Below are 19,204 nucleotides of genomic sequence, written 5' to 3'. Positions count from 1 at the left end.
TTAACGGGAAGGAAAACCTCCAGCAGAACCGGGCTCAGTGTGAACGGTTATCTACCTCGACCGACTGGGGGTTAGAGTAAATTTAACTCTTAAATCAAGTAATATTTTTTCTAATCCAATCATTTAATCATCAGTGAATCATCAGTGAACATTTTTATTAAATAAAAACATTTCTAAATACTTGCATCACGTAAACAGTGGTAGCCTCAGTCTGAAGCCTGGAGACGGTGTCATTTTGCTCTGCAGCAGATGGGAATGGAAGGGCTTTAAAGCGAGGATCCAGTGCTGACGCTGCATACAAAGCGTCCTTCTGTCCATCTGTTGAAAAAAAAAGTATTGTAACACTACGAGTGAGGAGAAATACATGATCGAATATGAGTCACTGAATGCTACAACTAAGAAAATGCACATTGAAAGGACAAATAAATAAATAAATACATAGATACCTTGTCCCCAAATTATTCTTCACAGCAGCTTTTAAGTCCCTCCCTACAGCGCTGTCTTCAAGGCTGGGGGTGAAGGCATCCTGAAGTAGGGTGAGAAGTGGGGTGAAGACGGACAGAGTTATTTGCTTGTCCTTTGACATTACTAGTGTAGCTTCTTCCATCGGTTTCAACACCTGGACCAAATCTTAAGCAAGCGTTACATCCTCCTCTGTTAAGGTGCACAAATCTTTTTCATTCCTGTGCATGTGTTGTGAAAGGAAAGTAGCAGAGATGGCTGGTTGTTGGCATTTTCATTTGGATGTCGTCTTTCACTTCTTTGTACATTATGGAGATAACTATTTCAGTCAGATGTTTGCGTTGCACCATAATGTAGCGTGGTTCGAGCACATGAACGAGCCGCTTGACGCCTTTATTTTCCACTACAGAGTAGGGCTGTAAATCTTTGCACACAAAAGTTGTGATGGCCTCTGTTATCTTATTGGCCCACGGAGAATCTGCTGGTAATGCTACTGAGTCCCCTCAATTTCTTTTGTTTAGCTCCGGAAGGTTTGTTGTTGGATGTTAGCATAGCGTGATATCATGTCTGGTGATTTCTGAGTTTTGTAGTGTTTCTACAATAACTGACCTCCGCTTGGCAGGTCAGGGAACTGATGACTTTCTGACTTCCAGAGAAGATCCTGCTCACTGCAACTGAGGAAAGGTTTTTGGAGAAAACTCTGGAGTCAAGAGTTATTCTGTGTGGGAATTTTTAGCTGAAGAAAATAGAAAATAATGGGAGGAAATTCCTCCTTTTAAGAGGAGGAATTCACAGTTTCCAAAAGGGGAAAAAGATGTAAACGATATGAAAGAGGCAATGTTCAGATAAAATCAACACACTGCTGAATGCATTTTAAATTTTTAACAGCAGGACTGATGATGGCTTTAGGGTTGTGTGTGTGTGTTTGTGCTTCAGAAAGATGCATGTAGCTCTGAGCAAGATGTCTCAGCTTTCTATCTGTCTGGAAACGCAGTGCAGTTATTTCTGGCCTTTGTCCTGCCGTCATTTTATAATATTGTTACCATCAGAGGCTGAAACTCAGCTAGAGCCAAGTTAAATATCTGTTCTATATTAGATCACAGACTGCTGCTTGTTCTTTAGGAAGTTTAACACTTTCACACAACGACACGTGGATGTTCTGTTTTGTGTTTTAATGATGTTTATGTAGGGATATTTTTCCAGGGCTCTGAAGTGTTTGTTTTTATACCTGAATGACTGGAGATCTTTGCCTCCATGAGGAGGGTGTTGACTCTCACAACATCCAAAACGCAGACTGAGGTTAGTTTCTGACAAACATGAATTCATGGGTTTGTTTTCCATAATTCTCACTTCATACCGCAGCTTCTAATGCATCAGTGTTAAAGTAGAAGTTGCATTTTATCATCCCTGCTATAAACATGTTTAAAGTAGCAGGAAGGCTGCAGCAGATGGATAACCTGCCTGTAAGCTGAATTCTTGTGTATTTGTGTGTTCACAAATGGACGAGTATTGATCTTTTACCGCTCCTGCTTCAACCATTTGGGACCGAACCAAAACAGGCGGGACATACAGCTGTGATAAAGCAGTGTTTCCCGCAGCACTATCGCCAAACTCACGCTACCGCCTCGCCAACATTCCAAAAAAATATATATATAGTAACTCGATATGCTTGCATGTTTATTTGACGTTAACACGCGTTTTTTTGTTGTTACTTTGTCGCGTGCATATAGTGAATGGCAGGGAAAAAACAGGAAAAACTATATGGATACTTTGAAGCGAGAAGTAGGTCGACTTCACCGTCGGTGTCTGCATCGAGACCCTCCGCCAGTCATCCGTGCAAAACGTGTTCCGGCCGACAACTCACCGCCTCGCCTAAGCAAATTCCTGCGGGAAACACTGGATAAAGGCAATAGCTGCTGAGTCCACAGCCACATCAAAATAAACAGGGCAGCACGGGAGGACACGCGTGTAGCTGCTATCAAATCTGTTTGGTCAGAATCCATGATTTCCTCTTTAAAAGAAGAATAGCAAGAAGTGCCTTGACCAGTGTAGATTGTTGTGGTTTCTCATGACGTCTGCTGCCTACATATTTATTTGATACCGTGATTGGCTAAGACTAACCTTTGGTAGGTGGGCACCAGGTGCCGCTTCGTCCAATCAGCTCAGAACATTCTGCTGCATGTTCCTCCTTTTCCCAAATGGTTGCGTTAAAAGCAGACCCAGATTGATAATGTTCAGAATGGAGAGTGCCACACATTATCAGTCTGGCTGGCCAGGTTAGAAGATTAAAACTACTGGAAGATTTATAAAGCATCAGTTTAATTATTGGATAAAGAAACAAAATTTATAAAAGACTGGAGATATTTTAGAAGAAAGTCAATTCCACTGAGGGCTTTAAAAATAAAATTAGGACTCGTAAACCAGAAAGACTGTAAGCAGTTAGAAAATTATTTCAGCCAGTTCAGTATTAAGACACCATTCATGAAACTAAAATCAATAACATTACCACCACCTTCCTCGTTGCTTTTAAACATATCTTCCTTTTGGATGTAATGACATTTGTTTTTCCATACTGTTGTGCAATTATACATTGTTTAAAGTTATTTAATGTTTATTAAATATTCCTCTGTCTGTTAAGTATTGTCTGGTGATGATCAGCTGTTAAGCTGATATCAAGACAATGGTTGAAAAGGATGAATTCGAGTACCATCGATATTTGAACAGCAAAACCTGCACACACATAGAATAAAGGAGTGGCAACTTATTTTTAAGTCCAAGAATTTAATAACATAAATAAAATGAACATCCAGAGAACATCACTATGTAATGCTGTTTATCTGAATTAACACAATATTTCGATTAACAAATCCTCTCTACTAGGCTAGTGAAACTTAACTAAACTACTGAGCAAAATGAAGATAAAAAGAAGCTAAGCTAAGGAACTATTTACATGCAAAAACAAACAAAAGACAAAACAAAAGAGGTTGGTCATAATCAGAATAATTCGGTGAATCCTTGTTCACTGCAGATCTGATTTAAAAAAAACCCAACAACAACATGGAATGGTGTTAAAAACATTTGGTATGTGTTTCAATCCATTCGCAATGCAAAGCCCAAGTTAAACAAAACATTATTTGATGAAATAACATTCTGAGGACCGGTTTGTCCTGTAAAATCATTTAAACCCTTATGACCGAGTTTGTTAATGCGATTCTCTCTCCGGGTGTCTGGGGTCGCTATAGCAAATCAGTGGCAAAAAGGTTACGGCATAAAGTTATCAAAATTGCCTTTACACCAACATTAATATTCGATAATAATGTGGGAATAAGGCTCATAGCACCATCGAAGGATGGCCGAGCAGAAAGGTTAAGCATTAATGCTTCAAAACTGCTTCTTTTGAAATGTCCGAAACCGGAAGTTAGCAAGGCTTATAGCAGTTTGGCTAGCGGGCATTTAGCGCTAACAGGTAAAGGCTTTAGCTTTATTTTTAGTCATAATGAGGGGGCTGGATAACGTAAACATTAATGTCCCATCAATGTATGAAACCCTTGTGGAAGTAACCTTATTATAACTGTGATTTGCTACTAAAGGCCCATTTTTACCCCTGTTTAAGATTTGACAATAAAATAAGGAATCATTGATCAGAGGTAGAACGGTTCAAATACATATTTAATTCTTAGAAATTAAATATGGAGACAGAGTACATACCATTACAAGATGTTGTTCTCACCGGTGGATAAGTCTGTCTGTCTAAAGTAAGTTTTACCAAGACATTCCTTTTATTAACTTTAAACTCCTCCTGCATGGCTCAGTGGGAGGATGACTGACCCCCTCTCCTTCTGACCACCCCCTCAGGACAATAAAACTCCATGTTTATCTTACGCTGGAGCAGGGAGGGCAGACTCCCCTCTGCTTTCCTCAGTAACCCCAACTAAGATATATTTTTAATTCTCAACAACCCCTCTGTTTTGATCCCTCAAAGATCAAACCAATAACTAGGCTAAACTAAGTATATGTCTTGAAACCCTTAAACAAAATGTAAATGATAAGATGTAATATTGTAACCCACTGTCCCCTCTGTTGGCGACTTATGAAATCAAATGAAGTTCAAATGTTCCCCTTAAATGTAAAATAAAGTATAAGCTAAAAAGCTACTAAACCTATCTGAATCTCTAACCTACTAGAATCAAGAAAAGTAAGCACCTTTATCCGAGAGGTGCAAGGCTAACATAAATGTGCAACTACCAGAGACTATTATATGATCTAAATATGACTTTAAGAGTCCTAACCTAGATTAACAAATTGCTTCTTAGAAATAAAGATAACCCATGAAAGCACTACACTCAGATCAAACCATAGAATAAAAAACAGATTTTCATGCAATGCAAAACCAAGATTCTAACGATACTAATATTGAACACCTTATGAATATGGAACTTATAAGACATATGCAGTGATTACAAAAACTCTCATTTTCTTTTTTCTCTTTTACACAATGCATTCAATTGTGGTCATGATGTCTTGCATCTCGGAGATGTCTTCTTCTCGCCTTTAAAGGAGATGGTGTAAAGAGTCAGTGTTCCAACCGCGGTCTCCACACAACTGTATGTTAATCTTTATTAAAAATAAAAAACGAAAACAAAATAAAATTACAGCTGCCCCTTCCGTGGGTGGCTCTGCGAGATAAGTTGTTCTGGTGATCTTTCCTGGAACTTCTGTTTGGCTGGTACACACGGCTCTGGAATCAGATGGGCCCCTGACCTCTGGCCCACCACATCTGTCTGTCATGACCTCAGCGCGCACTCCTTCGAGGTTGGGGGTCGGTGGACTCCATTCACATTTCTCCTAATTTTATGTCTCCTGAAACTTACACGACAACCGTTTAGATATCACATGTTGTGTGCTACCTGTAATTCCGGAGGTTGACTTCGGTCCCGAAAAGCTCCTTTCAGTCATATGGAAACATATCCTGTAATGAAATTAACTGAACACTCCCACAAGAAACACATTTCACATCTTCCATTGTTCTCTCTCCAGCCTATGAGAAACCATTTTAGAAATGTAATAGTTAATGAGACATTTTATTGCAATTCCTCTTTCCTGACGCTGGGCCTCTGATTGTCCTGCAAAAGAATGCCTGCACAAAAACTTTATACGGTGGGAATCGCCATGTCTGTGGAATCCAAAATTAGTTAATTTAATTTGAAATCAAAGTACATTTTCCTGTAAGAATGTCGGAATGCTCTCTGAATTAAAGATTAAAGATTACCATCCATCACACCACTTCACATAAAACCTTTCAGCACGTCACCACACTTTGCTTCTGTACCCTTTACTCAGATGTCTATGCTGTAAAAAAAGTTCCTATTTTTAATCTGAGAGGAAAAGCAAACCCTTATTTTGTTCTCATTTTGTTTTATCCAGTTGTTACAAATCCTGATCCAGTTTACTGCAACAGATATACGTGGCTTTGAAACCTTAACTAACCTACCTGACACACCAATGATTTTAAAGTAAACTAAATATGCATTAAGTTACCCTCTGTTTATCTCTGTTTTATCCAGTTTTTTGTAGTTTATGTAGTTTTTCTGTTTACTTCTGCCAAGGGTTGATATAAAGTTTAAGGTCTATATAACTTTACGATACAGTGTTATCATATAAATGTTTGTCATATCCCTCTGCTTGGAACAAAATTAATTTAACAAAACATTAACAAAGAATAGTATTAGTCACCACAGGGAATCAATTAACTGCAAATAATTATCTGAATTGAAGTATGAAAAACACTGCCCTATATCCTGGATTCCGATCAAAACTTAATGCAATTTCATAATCCCCCAGATCTACAAGAAGTCCTCCAAAAGTTGTGTAAGATCAGTGTACCCATTGAAATAATGATTATTCTAATGTGCTCACAGCACGTTGATGGTATGAGAATGCTGACTGTTCCAAGGTACTTACATACTGATAAAATATTGGGTTTTACCTGAATAAAACACCTGGTAACGGCAAAGTCTGGTGAAAATCTGATAAGTTTTAGCAACAGTTATATTGTACAATAGAAAAATCTCAATACTTGTGAGCTATTTAAGAAATAACCTAACAGGTCCGTTTAACCTGTGTTGTTTAAAAACAGAATGTCCCAAGCAGGACACATCTGTGCTTACAGAGAGGCCCATGTAGTAAACCTGTCCCCTCAGGACGTTGCAACCCCCCTTGTAGAAATTTATGACATGCAGTTGTTAACCAGAACTCACAGAAACCTAAGTAGAAGTGGAGCACGTGAAAGTCATAGATTCCTCAATTTTAGCTGTTTTATTTGAGGATAACTTCGAAACTGACTCATGACTAAATGTAGGATTAACAAAATCTATCAAATTAACAGCAATATTTGTTTGCACACACTATTAAGGTACAGTTTAACCCAACTTTTAACCCTGTTTAGTTCTGCTTAATGTGGTTTTCCCAGGCCTGCAAATGAGCAAAAGCTGATAGGATTTACTACTCTCTATTAATCAGCTAGATTGAAGTCTGACGGATTATATCTATTTATTTATTTATTATAACTAGGACTATAAAACAATGAAAACCTTTTAATCACTTTTTAATCGCAAATTATATTTAATGCCTGAAAGTATATACATTCATTAGGCATTTTGAAATGCTATTTTGCATTAAAATTACACTCTAACAGAAGGTATTCTCCCTTTTTTGTGTTTTCCCAATTTATAATGCCTCAAACAGATGTTCAATGTTCAGCCAAATTTTCAACAACTTTTCCAAACTTCTAACCACTTTCTAACTTTTAGGCTACAGTTTAAAATAAAAATTTTCTCCAAAACTCACCAAGACGCAGCAGTTCATGCTCTCCAATGCAACTCACACATACAGCTTGCAGCCAATACCTCAAATCGCGTTACTGCATTGAAATTCTCCTGCACTTCAACAAACATTATTAATGCATCGACCTTTTTTCTAATGATTTCCAAATTCCCCTTAGTTTTTCACCCATATTTTTACTTATCACTTTTACTTAACAAAATTAAACTGCTCCCCAGTCTCTGCTCTTATCTTCAGACCCATGCACGCGGAGAAATTCACACCCTCATGAAGACACACACACACACATACACACCCCCACTCTCCGCTGAGTTGCAGGGTCCAACCAATCTCTCCTTCTCTCAAAACCATGGATCCCATATTACCGAGACATTCAAAACATCAGACAAGACATAACAAATATAACATTTAAGACAGACAGCCTTGCGCGCGCAGAGGGTCTCCTTTTAATACCCTTCCACTCGACGAAACCAACTATTCATTTTAATACCACCTCGGTCTAATCGTCGTGCAATCAGAATCCCCGTTCTGATGCTAGAGAACAATGTAAATGTTCCCTTGGGGCCCCTTTTTTTAATCTCTTATCTTCTATAACAGCTCACTCTTAAGGTCTTGCTGCTCTTAGCCTCAACTTAAAGATGTTACGTATTCTCGGCCGTCCTATCCCTGTGCTGCATTAGGGTGTCCCCTTCCCCAAAGAAAGCACTCCATCTTAGTCATAAATTCACCAGTTTGTCAGTCTGGTGCAGAGGTGACCAAATCTCGGGACTCTTTTTATTCTTTTTTATTTGATTTTAAATATTTTTTTGCAATCTCAACATTTAAGTTTCTCAATTGTTATTCTTATGTTATTTTATTTATTTTTGTAAAGTCACAACAGTTAAGTTTCTTGGCTGTTATTTCTAATTTCCTTCTCATACAGCCTCACCATCTAAGATTACTTGCCATTTAATTTTCTATCTAATTTTTCGTTTTTCTGACGCAAACAAACACATAAATCCCATTCAATCATTTCTCGGTTTCAACATAAATTCCATTCAAACCTAGTTATACCGTTCAGCCTCTGATATTTTGAGAAGAAAGCTTCTCATTTACAGCAACACTTGATTTAGCCTACATCTAATCTTTAGCCAATAGGAGAATCAAAATCTCCTTACCTTTTTTCGGGTCGACCCTGTTTTGCTGTAAGTGATTACTTCTTCGTGCCCAAATTCAAAATGTTCCTCCACTTTAATGTCAAATCCGGGTCACGGCTAACCAAATTGTGATTTATGTATTATTATTGGCCTAATCCTGCTTTGCTACTAAAGGCCCATTTTTACCCCGGTTTAAGATTTGACAATAAAATAAGGAATCATTGATCAGAGGTAGAACGGTTCAAATACATATTTAATTCTTAGAAATTAAATATGGAGACAGAGTACATACCATTACAAGATGTTGTTCTCACCGGTGGATAAGTCTGTCTGTCTGTCTGTCTAAAGTAAGTTTTACCAAGACATTCCTTTTATCAACTTTAAACTCCTCCTGCATGGCTCAGTGGGAGGATGACTGACCCCCTCTCCTTCTGACCACCCCCTCAGGACAATAAAACTCCATGTTTATCTTACGCTGGAGCAGGGAGGGCAGACTCCCCTCTGCTTTCCTCAGTAACCCCAACTAAGATATATTTTTAATTCTCAACATAACCAAAGAAAAACACACTCAAATGATATTAACAATACCATGAAATGAAGGCTAGCGTGAGCTAAGTCCGTTAGCCCTTTGTTCTAAAGCACCATGTGTACAACGGTTTACAAGACATTTCCCAATAAACCTTTTAACTTCTCCCTCAGCTCCCTGTCCAAACCTGTCTCTTGCCTTGTGTCAGTTCTGTCCACTTTGGCCATTCCAGGAAGGATGTAAAAGCAGGGAGAATCGTTGGTTTGTTGTTGGCGGGCTAGCGCTTAGCTCTCCAGCTATGAGCTAACCAACAGCATGTGGAGGGAATGCTTGGGGTTTCTGCGGCCTAGCAGAAACATGCATGTGTGGTCGGGACCGATGTACATTCAATAGTCTGATTGTTCAGCTTGTCTGGTGAGGGGAGGCATCCGCCGTCTCGCGTCTGCTCTCCTGCAACAGCTGACAACAATGAACAAAGCTGTTTCGGCAATCTGTACTTTGCGGCTGGTTTGCTCAGCAGTCAGAGTGAAACTTAGCTCTGTTCCAGTGTGTTGTTTATCCGGATTCAGTCAGGTCCTCTGCTTCCCCTTGGTCATTCTATTGGAGCAGCAGATGAGTTCAGCAGACCCTGGGTCAAGCATGGCTTGTGTATCGGTCATGGGCCCGTGCAGGGCCCATAGTCTGAGCAGCTTGGAGAGGAGAGTGGGTCGCAGAAGAGAACGGCTGAAGAAGGGTCTGAAGAATGTGTGCTCTCACTTTTATCTGTGGAGAATGGTCCCCATCTGGCATCCTGCTGCGAGAGAGAGAGGGGCTGTTCCTCTCTCCCTTGTGGCTGAATGGTCAGATTTCACTTTCATTCAATCAAACCATTTTGATGATCATGGCGATAATATCACAACAATACCTAGCTAAGATTGATTGTGTTTATGGCCTTAATGTTTGGTGGCACCGGCAGGGAACACGATGGGTAGACTAGGGATCTGGATAAGCTGTCCATTTTAGATAGGAGGATTATTCCAAAGATACTGATATCTCTTTGCAGCCATCTGATTATAACTGATTTACATTTTTCCATATTGCTAAAATATTCTTCTCCTCAGATATTGTTTTATCCTTACAGATGATTATTCCTAGATATTTTACCTCTTTGCTCACTTTTACATTATACAGTGGTTGCAAGGGAAAATCATTAATGGTCAAAATCTCACATTTATCCATATTTAATTGTAATCCAGATGCTTTCAAGAAAAAAACTATTTAAACTTTGTAATGCTATTGTCCAAATGCACTAATGCCTTCAATGTCACTGGACTTAATTAAAATAGATAACATTTTAGCCACCATTACAAATAATTAGTGTTGCGCCGATGCCATTTTTTGGCCCCCGATACCTGGCTGTGCAGTATAATCCGATACCGATATCATACCGATACCATCTGTTTGAAATTGATGTGTGTGTATATATGAAGAACTGCATACTACTTAAGGTAGTAGAACTTTTTATTGCCTACCTGGAATGGGTGACAATAGTTGAATAAACTTTTGGCTCTCAAAGGCAAAAATATTGCAACATTCGTGAAATTATAACCTGTATAATAGTGGTGCAACAGTAAGACAGTAAAATGACATTAATAACTGAATAATCTTTTATAAAACCTGAGTTTTGGCTCTCAATGCCAAAATAGTGCAACTTTCATGAACTTATATAACATTTATAATACTAGTCGGGAGAGAGAAGGCTGCATTCAAGTGACATACAAACATCAAAATGGTATCGATGCCTATTTGTTGCTACTCACCGATACCACCATTTTAGTGCTGGATCGGGGCCCCATCCGATATCGGTATCGGTGCAACACTACAAATAAAAATGTTTTATTTACTCTGTACTTAATTGTGCACTCAACAGTGTAGATCAAATACTGGATCCGTTTGCAGTCTTTTGTTGCAAGTTTTTGCAAGAAATAAATGATGCGGCTACCATAGCAACAAGGTCATCTATTGTCTGTGATGAGGGCACATTAACAGATAAATGCCTTACAGCTCACTTAAGTCATTTCCTAAAACAATATATTTTTGTACAAAATAATGACAGTTGTTTTAAAGTGAACCATAGCATTTTGTAGGAAAGGATGAAAAAGCTTTTTCCTGGTCCTTTTTAAACCAATAAAAATCATTCAAGAGCGATTTGGAAGTTATTCTGTTTGCGCATGCGCAAAGGAGCTGATGGCACGGATTGTGGTACCGGTACAGATAGGGTAGTGACACGCACCATTCTAGCTTCATGACTGATTGCTGCAATAAAACTAATCTGTCCAGCAGCCAGAATCGGCACGTTTTCTCCACAGCTCATTGGTGGCTGATAATGCTGATCTTTTGTGTGTCCTGCCTGGCAATTACCCATTCAGAATTGTTTTCTTAATGCCAAAGAGAATACAACAGATCTTACTTTTACAAGTGGAGCCTTACTGCTTTCACCATAGTGCTCCGGTTGATTTATATATGCAAAAAGATTTATTAGAATTTATGCTGGGACTATTTCATGTTCAATGGACACAGAAACAGTAAAGTAGAAGAGGATAAAAGAAGAGAAACAGATGAGACAAAATGCTAAAAGGGAGAAAAGGTGAAAGGAAAAGGAGAGAGCAATATAACATCCTCTGAATCTGCTTCTACACCTACAAAGACAGATATAAAAGAACAGCAAAACCAACCAATAAGTATTACAGGTACAAATAACCAACACCTTCATACCATCACTGAAGAATATACAGTATTATTTAATACGGAATGTGTAAAGTGACAGCTTAAGATAATAATGAGGGTCTTCTGTATAAAAGTGAATCTGTAAGCACCTGAATCCAAGCAACTGTAGGTGTTTGTGAGAGTGCACCTATGAATGTAAGCTAAGCTTTTTGCGCTCAATAGTGGTTGTGAGGAAAAAAAATAGTAAATGGCTTGTACTTGTATACACTACAGTCTTAGTCATTCACCCATTCACACACACATTCACACCCTGACCAGCAGCCTATGCGGGTGAAGTGTGTTGCCCAAGGACACAACGACAGTGAGAGTGGGGGATCGAACCGGCAACCCGCCAATTGCAAGATGAACTCCCTAACCTCTGTGCCACGTCGTCCCGAGTAGCCAAAGACCCACCCCTTAGAGCACCGAGGCAGACACCAGGGGAACCAAAACCTCAGATTCCCGAAGGGACCCCCAGAGCAAAGGTGCCCAAGAGGGGCCAACACAGGGAAAGCTGTCTCCCACATCCCAGGGAAGAGCAGAGAGGAGCCCCAGGAACCCCCCCCTCCCCAACAGCCACAGTGCCGAAGCCCCCAGGAGCCGTGCCGAGAAGCCCGTGGGTTCCGCCGGCAGCCAGCTACGCTGGAGCGAATCCAGCCATAGGTCCAGAGATCTAAGGCCCAGGGAAGCCATGGGCCTAACCACCCTCTCCCCCCACCACCCTCGGCGGGGGCCTGACACAGCCACAGAGGTCCTGGCCCCGCGAAGCTGCCGCCAGGAGCGAACCGGCACCCGCCTGAGCACCCAGCCCCGGACACCGAGGACCACCAATGCACGAGCAGGTCAAGGCGCCAACCAACGGAGGAGAGCGGGGTGGCTCAACACTTAGTGGAGAGCTGAGATGTCCCATGAGAGGGGGCAGTTCAAATCCAACCTGACAAACAGAAAAACACAGCCACATTCACATGTTCCCACCCTAGTGGCCCCACATGCATACACTGTTGCTGAACAAAAAAGTGGAAGCAGTACACACACTCGCACTCACCACACACATCATATACTCCCAGGTCCAGGCACCGGCACCCTAGACGGGTATCCAGCCCCCAAACCTGGGAGGTGAACCCCAATATCAAGATGGAGGGGAGACCACCACAACCTGACCTACCCGGTCCATACTCTGGTCCTAACCCCTACCCCGATCCCAGCCCAGATGACCCACGGACCCATCCACCCAGAGATGGGGCTAACAGGAACAGAATGGGCCAACCAACCAGAGCCCACCCCACAAACCCTGACATGCTTCCTCATCCACACCCAGCCCGCCATACTTAAGCCCTACTCCCATATTCCGTAGGAGAGCAGAAGCACCACCCCCAGCCGACCCCTGAGAGTCAACGCCCACCCCCAGTCCATACCCCGACCAGGTGGCCTGCTCCTCTTCCAGGCACCAAACTCCGAATGGCAATCTGAGAACAGGGATGTGAGAAACACCCTAAGCCTGCCTCTGCCTTCTCAAATGCTGTTCTAAAAACTAATGGTTTGGTTGTTTTCATAACTACAGCTCTGTCATGATATTATAAATTTGATTCTCATCATCCCGTCACTGTGCAGGTCCTCAAGATCCCAAGAATATTGTTTCCTTCTTTGATGTTCATTAAATCTCCAATATCTTCTACAGCCACCATATTGTTATGCCACAAGGCCTCTAGAAGTCGTTCATGTTCAACTTATTTTTATGTTTTTCAATGAAAGCTTTGCAACCTGTATGCGCAGCTCTGTGAAAAACCTTCTATCATGGTGAATAAAGACTTTTGAACAGTAAATAAGTCATGTCTTGTGAGCAAATAAAGCATCAATGCAGGTATTAAGCAGCCTTCCAATTAGTTGGAATCATTTCTTTTGAGGTTGAATAATGCTGGGATATTTTCCACTCAGAACATCTGCTCTGATCCCGCTGAAGGAAAGTCAGAAATCCTTCACCATAAAAGATTTCAGATGGTGTCAATGTTTTAAAGAATGTGGACAATCCTTCAAGACCAAAGCATTTAAAAATGAAAGCAGATGATGTGTTTTCTGACCTCGGCTATCGTTCCTGAACATCACATTTCTGGTTGTTTTTTCAAGGTAAGAAGCTCGCCCAGCGAGTCCTTTGAAGAGTTAGAATGGAGGAGACAAAGGAAGCAGCAGATTCACTGCTGTAAATGGGCAAATGGTTCACATTTAAGCTTTAGCTTCATGATATGGAGAACACATGTTCCTGTTATCCTGCAGTGTCAGAGAACTGCTCTGTGAAAAAGATCTGATTTAACACAATGATGCTATAGGTCCCCCACAAATGAGCCTGTTTAAAATCTTCATTAGATTATTAATGAGCCCATTTTTTTAGGAAAGTTTGTTTTTTATCCTACAGCTTGGTGTTTATGTTGACTTTTATGGCTGTGAGGAGAACAAGATGAAGGCACACCAAGCATCTAGATACAACTTTCAAACTGGAGTCCAGTTTGAGTCCAGGAGCTGAAGTCTCTCTCCAGAATAAATACTTCCCTCATTGTTTACCACCACACAGTGAAACACTTCCAAGTCTGCAGTAACAACCAAACAACTCCAACAAAAGTGAAATTATTCAGATAGACTGTACACAGAGTAATAGTGTGAGTGCTGCATCAACCCCTTCAGCTTTTAGCTTTGTCCTCCATTTTTCTTTGTTCCTATTTCGCAAACATGTTTTTAGGCAGCGGACCAGACAGTCACCGTGCTTGTTCTCTGTGCCATGATGGAGCTGGATCTAACGAAGGAGACCTGCCAACTGGCTATCCAGGACTTAGGTGGGCTGGAAGTCCTCCTTAACTTGCTGGATACAAACGACATCAGATGCAAAGTAAGCAACTGTGCTGAAGCTGGACCTGCAGAACTGTTTTGTGTGTTAGTCTGAGTTTTAGTGACTGAATCAGGAGTGTTGGTATGGAGCAGGCTTTTAAAGACACGGTGTAGCTGTTATTCACCAGAAGGACATGTGAGGCTACGTTTAACCTGGCTTTATTCTTACTTTTTAATTACTTTTAGTGGACATACAGCCGAGTGTTTGACCTCCAGATATCTTAGCATGGAGGTGTCTTGTTGCTATAGGAACAACAATAATCATAAACCAAACCTAGAACATTTACCCCTTCTTACATATTGTTATTCTTGTCCTACATGTCCGATGATCAGATTGGGTCTTTAAAGATCCTGACAAAGATCAGCCAGAATGGTTTCCTGCGACAGACCATTGTACACATGAGAGGCCTGCAGAGGATGGTGAATAACCTGGACTCACCAGTGAAGGAGCTGCAGGCCTTGGCTGCTGAGACAATTGCAAACGTGGCTAAGGACCGCAGAGCAAGGAGAACCGTCAGGCACCATGGAGGAATCAGGAAACTGGTGAGTCTAAGCTCAGAAAAATGGATGTTAAGTTATTAAACCCTGTAGTGTAAGATGAGAATAGCAGGAAGAAACCTGCAGCCTGATCTGTCTGCATTCACATTATTCATCCACTGTTAGAGAGGATTATTCATTAAAGATTCTGTTCACATCTGTCTCATAGTTTTACAGCTGAGCTTTTTGCGCTCAACCGCAATCTCATCTGAGAACCAGAGAACTATGATGCGTTCTTAGTTTGGAACATTTAAGACAAATATACATTTTGTCTTGTCAGCTTTATTTCTTTTAGCATGAAATCATTCAGATTTTGGGCCTGAACAAGAGCTGCTATAAAACAATGATGTTCAAAGAGAGTTCTGAAAGGATTAACATAACCCAGTTCTTAGCAACTACCCCCAAAGTACGGCTCTGTGGTGCCAGATTTCCTCAGTTCTATCATTAATTCACAAATGGACGGCAGGTTTAGAGCAACATATGCTGCTTTCAGGATGATAGCTTTTCCACATACTGCAAAACCACAATCAGCACACATTACAAGAGCATTGCTGATGAACGAGGCGGTACTGATAGTGGTACTGGTCTGACTGCCGTGTGAGTCACTCACAGAGGCAGATTCATTTCACGCTGTTCTACAAAACCATCTTAGAACAGTGCAGTGTGTAATGGTGTTGGCTGCTCGGTTTGGAACCCTGAACGATGGCTATAAACTGTCACACTGGGCTGTTTAACATCAACATCTGTCCTGACAGGTTTCCACTCTAGCATCCCTGCTGTTCGCATCCTCACAAGGTAATAGAGTTTTAATTACACCCTTAGTCATGGCTAGCAGCTTATTGTTCCTATTTGGAAGCCTCCACTATCACCCAATGTAGCACGCAAACCTCAGAGGGCTCCTGAAACCAAATTAGCTTTACTGAGTTTTGGAAATATGTTGAAATGGAGGTGTTTGGTCTCACTGCTTGTCTTCTCACATTCCTGTGTTTGTGTGTAAACTCATGTAAGTCTGGGGGTCTCTCTCTGATCAGGTGAAGCTGTTGGACTGCATCCATGACTCCGCCAACCTGAGAGCAAACATGGAGAAGGATCTGGAGGTGGCCCGCTGTGGAGCCTCAGCTCTGTGGAGCTGCAGTAAAAGTAGCAAGAACAAGGAGGCCATACGTAAAGCTGGGGGGATCCCTCTTCTGGGACGCCTGCTCAGGTCTCCACAGGAGAACATGCTGATCCCTGTTGTGGGCACCCTGCAGGAATGTGCCTCACAGGTGAGGATAGCCTGTGAATGAAGTTGTGTCCTTTGCTGTAAGACATGAATCTGATTATTTGGAATAGTTCTGACTGTAAATGGTCACTGTGATTCAGGTCCTTATGATTATATTTCAGATTATTGCAATTCAATCATTGAAGCTTCCAGCAAACTTTGCGTAACTTCCCCTAGTTTATTGAATTTTTTCTGTACATATTTATTACCACTTTTTCATCTTTTTTTTAATTTAACCTTTATTTAACCTGGAAAAAATCCCATTGAGATTAAAAACCTTTTTTTTCAAGGGAGTCCTGGCCAAGAGGCAGCAAAGTTACATATTGAACAGAGATACATCAAATTAAATGACAGGTACATAAAAAACATATAAAGTAAAACAATTACAAATAATTGAGGCTGTTTCATATTCTTTCACTTTCAACTTAAAAGCATTTAAGATCTGTTACTTCCCTAGCTCTGTGTGGGCAAAAGGAACAGTGAGCAACAGATCACTGGATCTCAGGGCATAAGAGGCCATGCTTTTTTGTGTAAGTAAGGTACAAATGTAAGAGGGCAGTAATCCAAAAAGGGCCTTGTATAAAAGTGTACCAATGACACTGCCTCCTCGTAGAGAGGGAAGGCCATTCCACCTGAGAGTACAGGTCACAGTGATGTGTCATGGCTCTACAGTTTGTGATGAACCTTAATGAAGCGTGAAAAACAGAGTACAACATTTGAAGACATGAAGAAGTAGCATTCTTATAAAAAATGTCACCATAATCCAAGACCGATAAAAACGTGGCACAGACGAGGTGCTTTTTTACTCCCAAAGAAAAACATGTCTTATTACGAAAGAAGAAACCCAATTTAAGTTTTAATTTCTTCACAAGTTTATCAATGAAAGGTTTGAAGGTGAGGGAGTAGTCATCAATTACAATTTCAAGGTATTTATATTATGTACCACTTAAATGACATTGCCCTCCAGAGTGGACACTACTGGCAGGGTTTGAGGCACCTCCTTATGATTTGAAAACAACATTAACTTTGTCTTGTCAGCATTAAGAAATAAATTAAGATTAACAAATGGATACTGTACAGCAACAAAGGCTTTCTGTAGTGAATTAATAGCCTGTTCAAGAGATGACCCAAAGCAATAAATAATTGTATCATCAGCATAAAAATGCATATTGACATCAGAGAAATTTTGTTCAACATTGTTGATGTACAAGATAAATAAGATGGGCCCCAAAACAGATCCTTGTGGCACACCCTTGTGAACTGTAACAAATTCAGAACAAAGGCCCTCACATTTTGTACACTGGGACCTGTTTTCTATTTTGTTTGAAAACCAAGCAACCACACGCTCTTACAGCCCAGTGAAAAGTAGCCTGCGTTTTAAAATCGCATGGTCTACAGTGTAAAAAGCGTTTGAAAGATCAATAAAGAGTGAGGCACAGTACTGTTTTTCATCAAGTGCTACAATTATATATTTTATCACCTTCATAGTAGCAGTGATAGTGCTGTTTATTTTCGGAAAGCTGATTGATATTTAGTAAGGATTTAATTTGAATGTAGGAACTCTTTCAAATGATCACAACAAGAGACTCCAGAATTTTGGATAAAACACATACATTTGAAATTGGCCTATAACTGGTAAGAACTGATGGATCACCTACTTTTAATAAAGGAAGGACAAAAGCAGATTTCCAAATAGATGGTATGTCCTTGTTTTCAATTAAAAAATTCAAAAGAATGCCAAGAACGCTCATGAATGCCATTTGCCAGATATGGAGAAAACTCTCCATGTCTCTGAAAAAAGTCCAAGCTAGCTCTACGTCTGGAATTAGATTTATTGCTCATTAAATTTTTAAAATTCCTTCTGCAAACAATATGGGGTTTGCATTTTGGAATCCTAGTGCTTCTACATGCAGCAACCACACAATTATCACTTAGGTCATTACAGAAGACACCCAAGGAAGAGATCTGTTAGATTGCTGGAACAAACTTCCAGAAAACTGTAAAAGTGTGGAAAGCCTGAGTTCCTTTAAATCAAGATTAAATACACATTTATTTAGGATTGCCTTCGACTGTTCTAGTTAAACTGTTTTACTGAAACATGATCAGTCAACATCATCACTATTTTTAATATTTGCTTTTAGTTTCTATTTTTACATGTTCTTGTTTCTACATTTTATTCCTACTTGCTTTTATTCTGTTTTTTTCTCTCTCCTGTATAGCACTTTGCATTGTCTCTGTACTGAAATGTGCTATACAAAATAATTTGCCTTGACATGCCTTGATGTTTAGGAGCTTCAGTCATGATTTGTAGAGTTGTTGTTGAACCCAAATAGAGACCAGACAACAGGAGAGTCATGATGAAAATGTCATAAAAAGTATTAGAAAAGGCATAAAAACATCTTGTTTTTATTCTGACCTTGTGCGACAGGTCAGAAACATTTACTACACGTAGCAACAAATTTGCACTATTAAACGTTATTAGAAATTTTACGGACAAAAGTCTGAAAGAATTTAAAGCTGTTTTTATAAATGTAAACAATGAAAATCGGATATTGTGACTGCTTAGATGAAATGTTTCTACACTTTGTGTGTTGGAGACTTTCAGCTTCCCCAAAACATTCAGTCTGGCTGCATTTGGCTTTCCAAACTATTTGAGAAATCTTCAGCATCCTTTAAAGAAGCTCATATTTAAGGTGAGCACACAGAAACTTTCCAGCAGGCAGGTGCAAAGGTCAAGAGACAACACAGCATCCACAGTGTGGTTTAAATGATGAACCTGTAGAATCAGAGCATCAGAACAGACAACATCTCAACTGATTA

At 40.2% G+C, this 19,204-nt stretch overlaps 1 protein-coding gene across 1 annotated transcript in view; it reads left to right on the top strand.

The window, feature by feature from the left end:
- LOC105927980 (armadillo repeat-containing protein 4) overlaps positions 1-19,204 on the top strand; it is a 55,153-nt gene that overhangs the window by 10,405 nt on the left and 25,544 nt on the right. Inside the window, exons 11-13 of the mRNA XM_036125198.1 lie at positions 14,441-14,587; positions 14,920-15,129; positions 16,155-16,388. Of these exons, the coding sequence (XP_035981091.1) occupies positions 14,441-14,587; positions 14,920-15,129; positions 16,155-16,388 (591 nt within the window). The remainder of the gene's footprint in view (positions 1-14,440; positions 14,588-14,919; positions 15,130-16,154; positions 16,389-19,204) is intronic.

Source organism: Fundulus heteroclitus, chromosome 21 (genome assembly GCF_011125445.2).
Source record: "Fundulus heteroclitus isolate FHET01 chromosome 21, MU-UCD_Fhet_4.1, whole genome shotgun sequence".
Classification (NCBI taxonomy): Eukaryota; Metazoa; Chordata; class Actinopteri; order Cyprinodontiformes; family Fundulidae; genus Fundulus; species Fundulus heteroclitus.
Note: the sequence above shows the minus strand (reverse complement) of the source record. Positions and strands in the feature narration are given on the sequence as shown.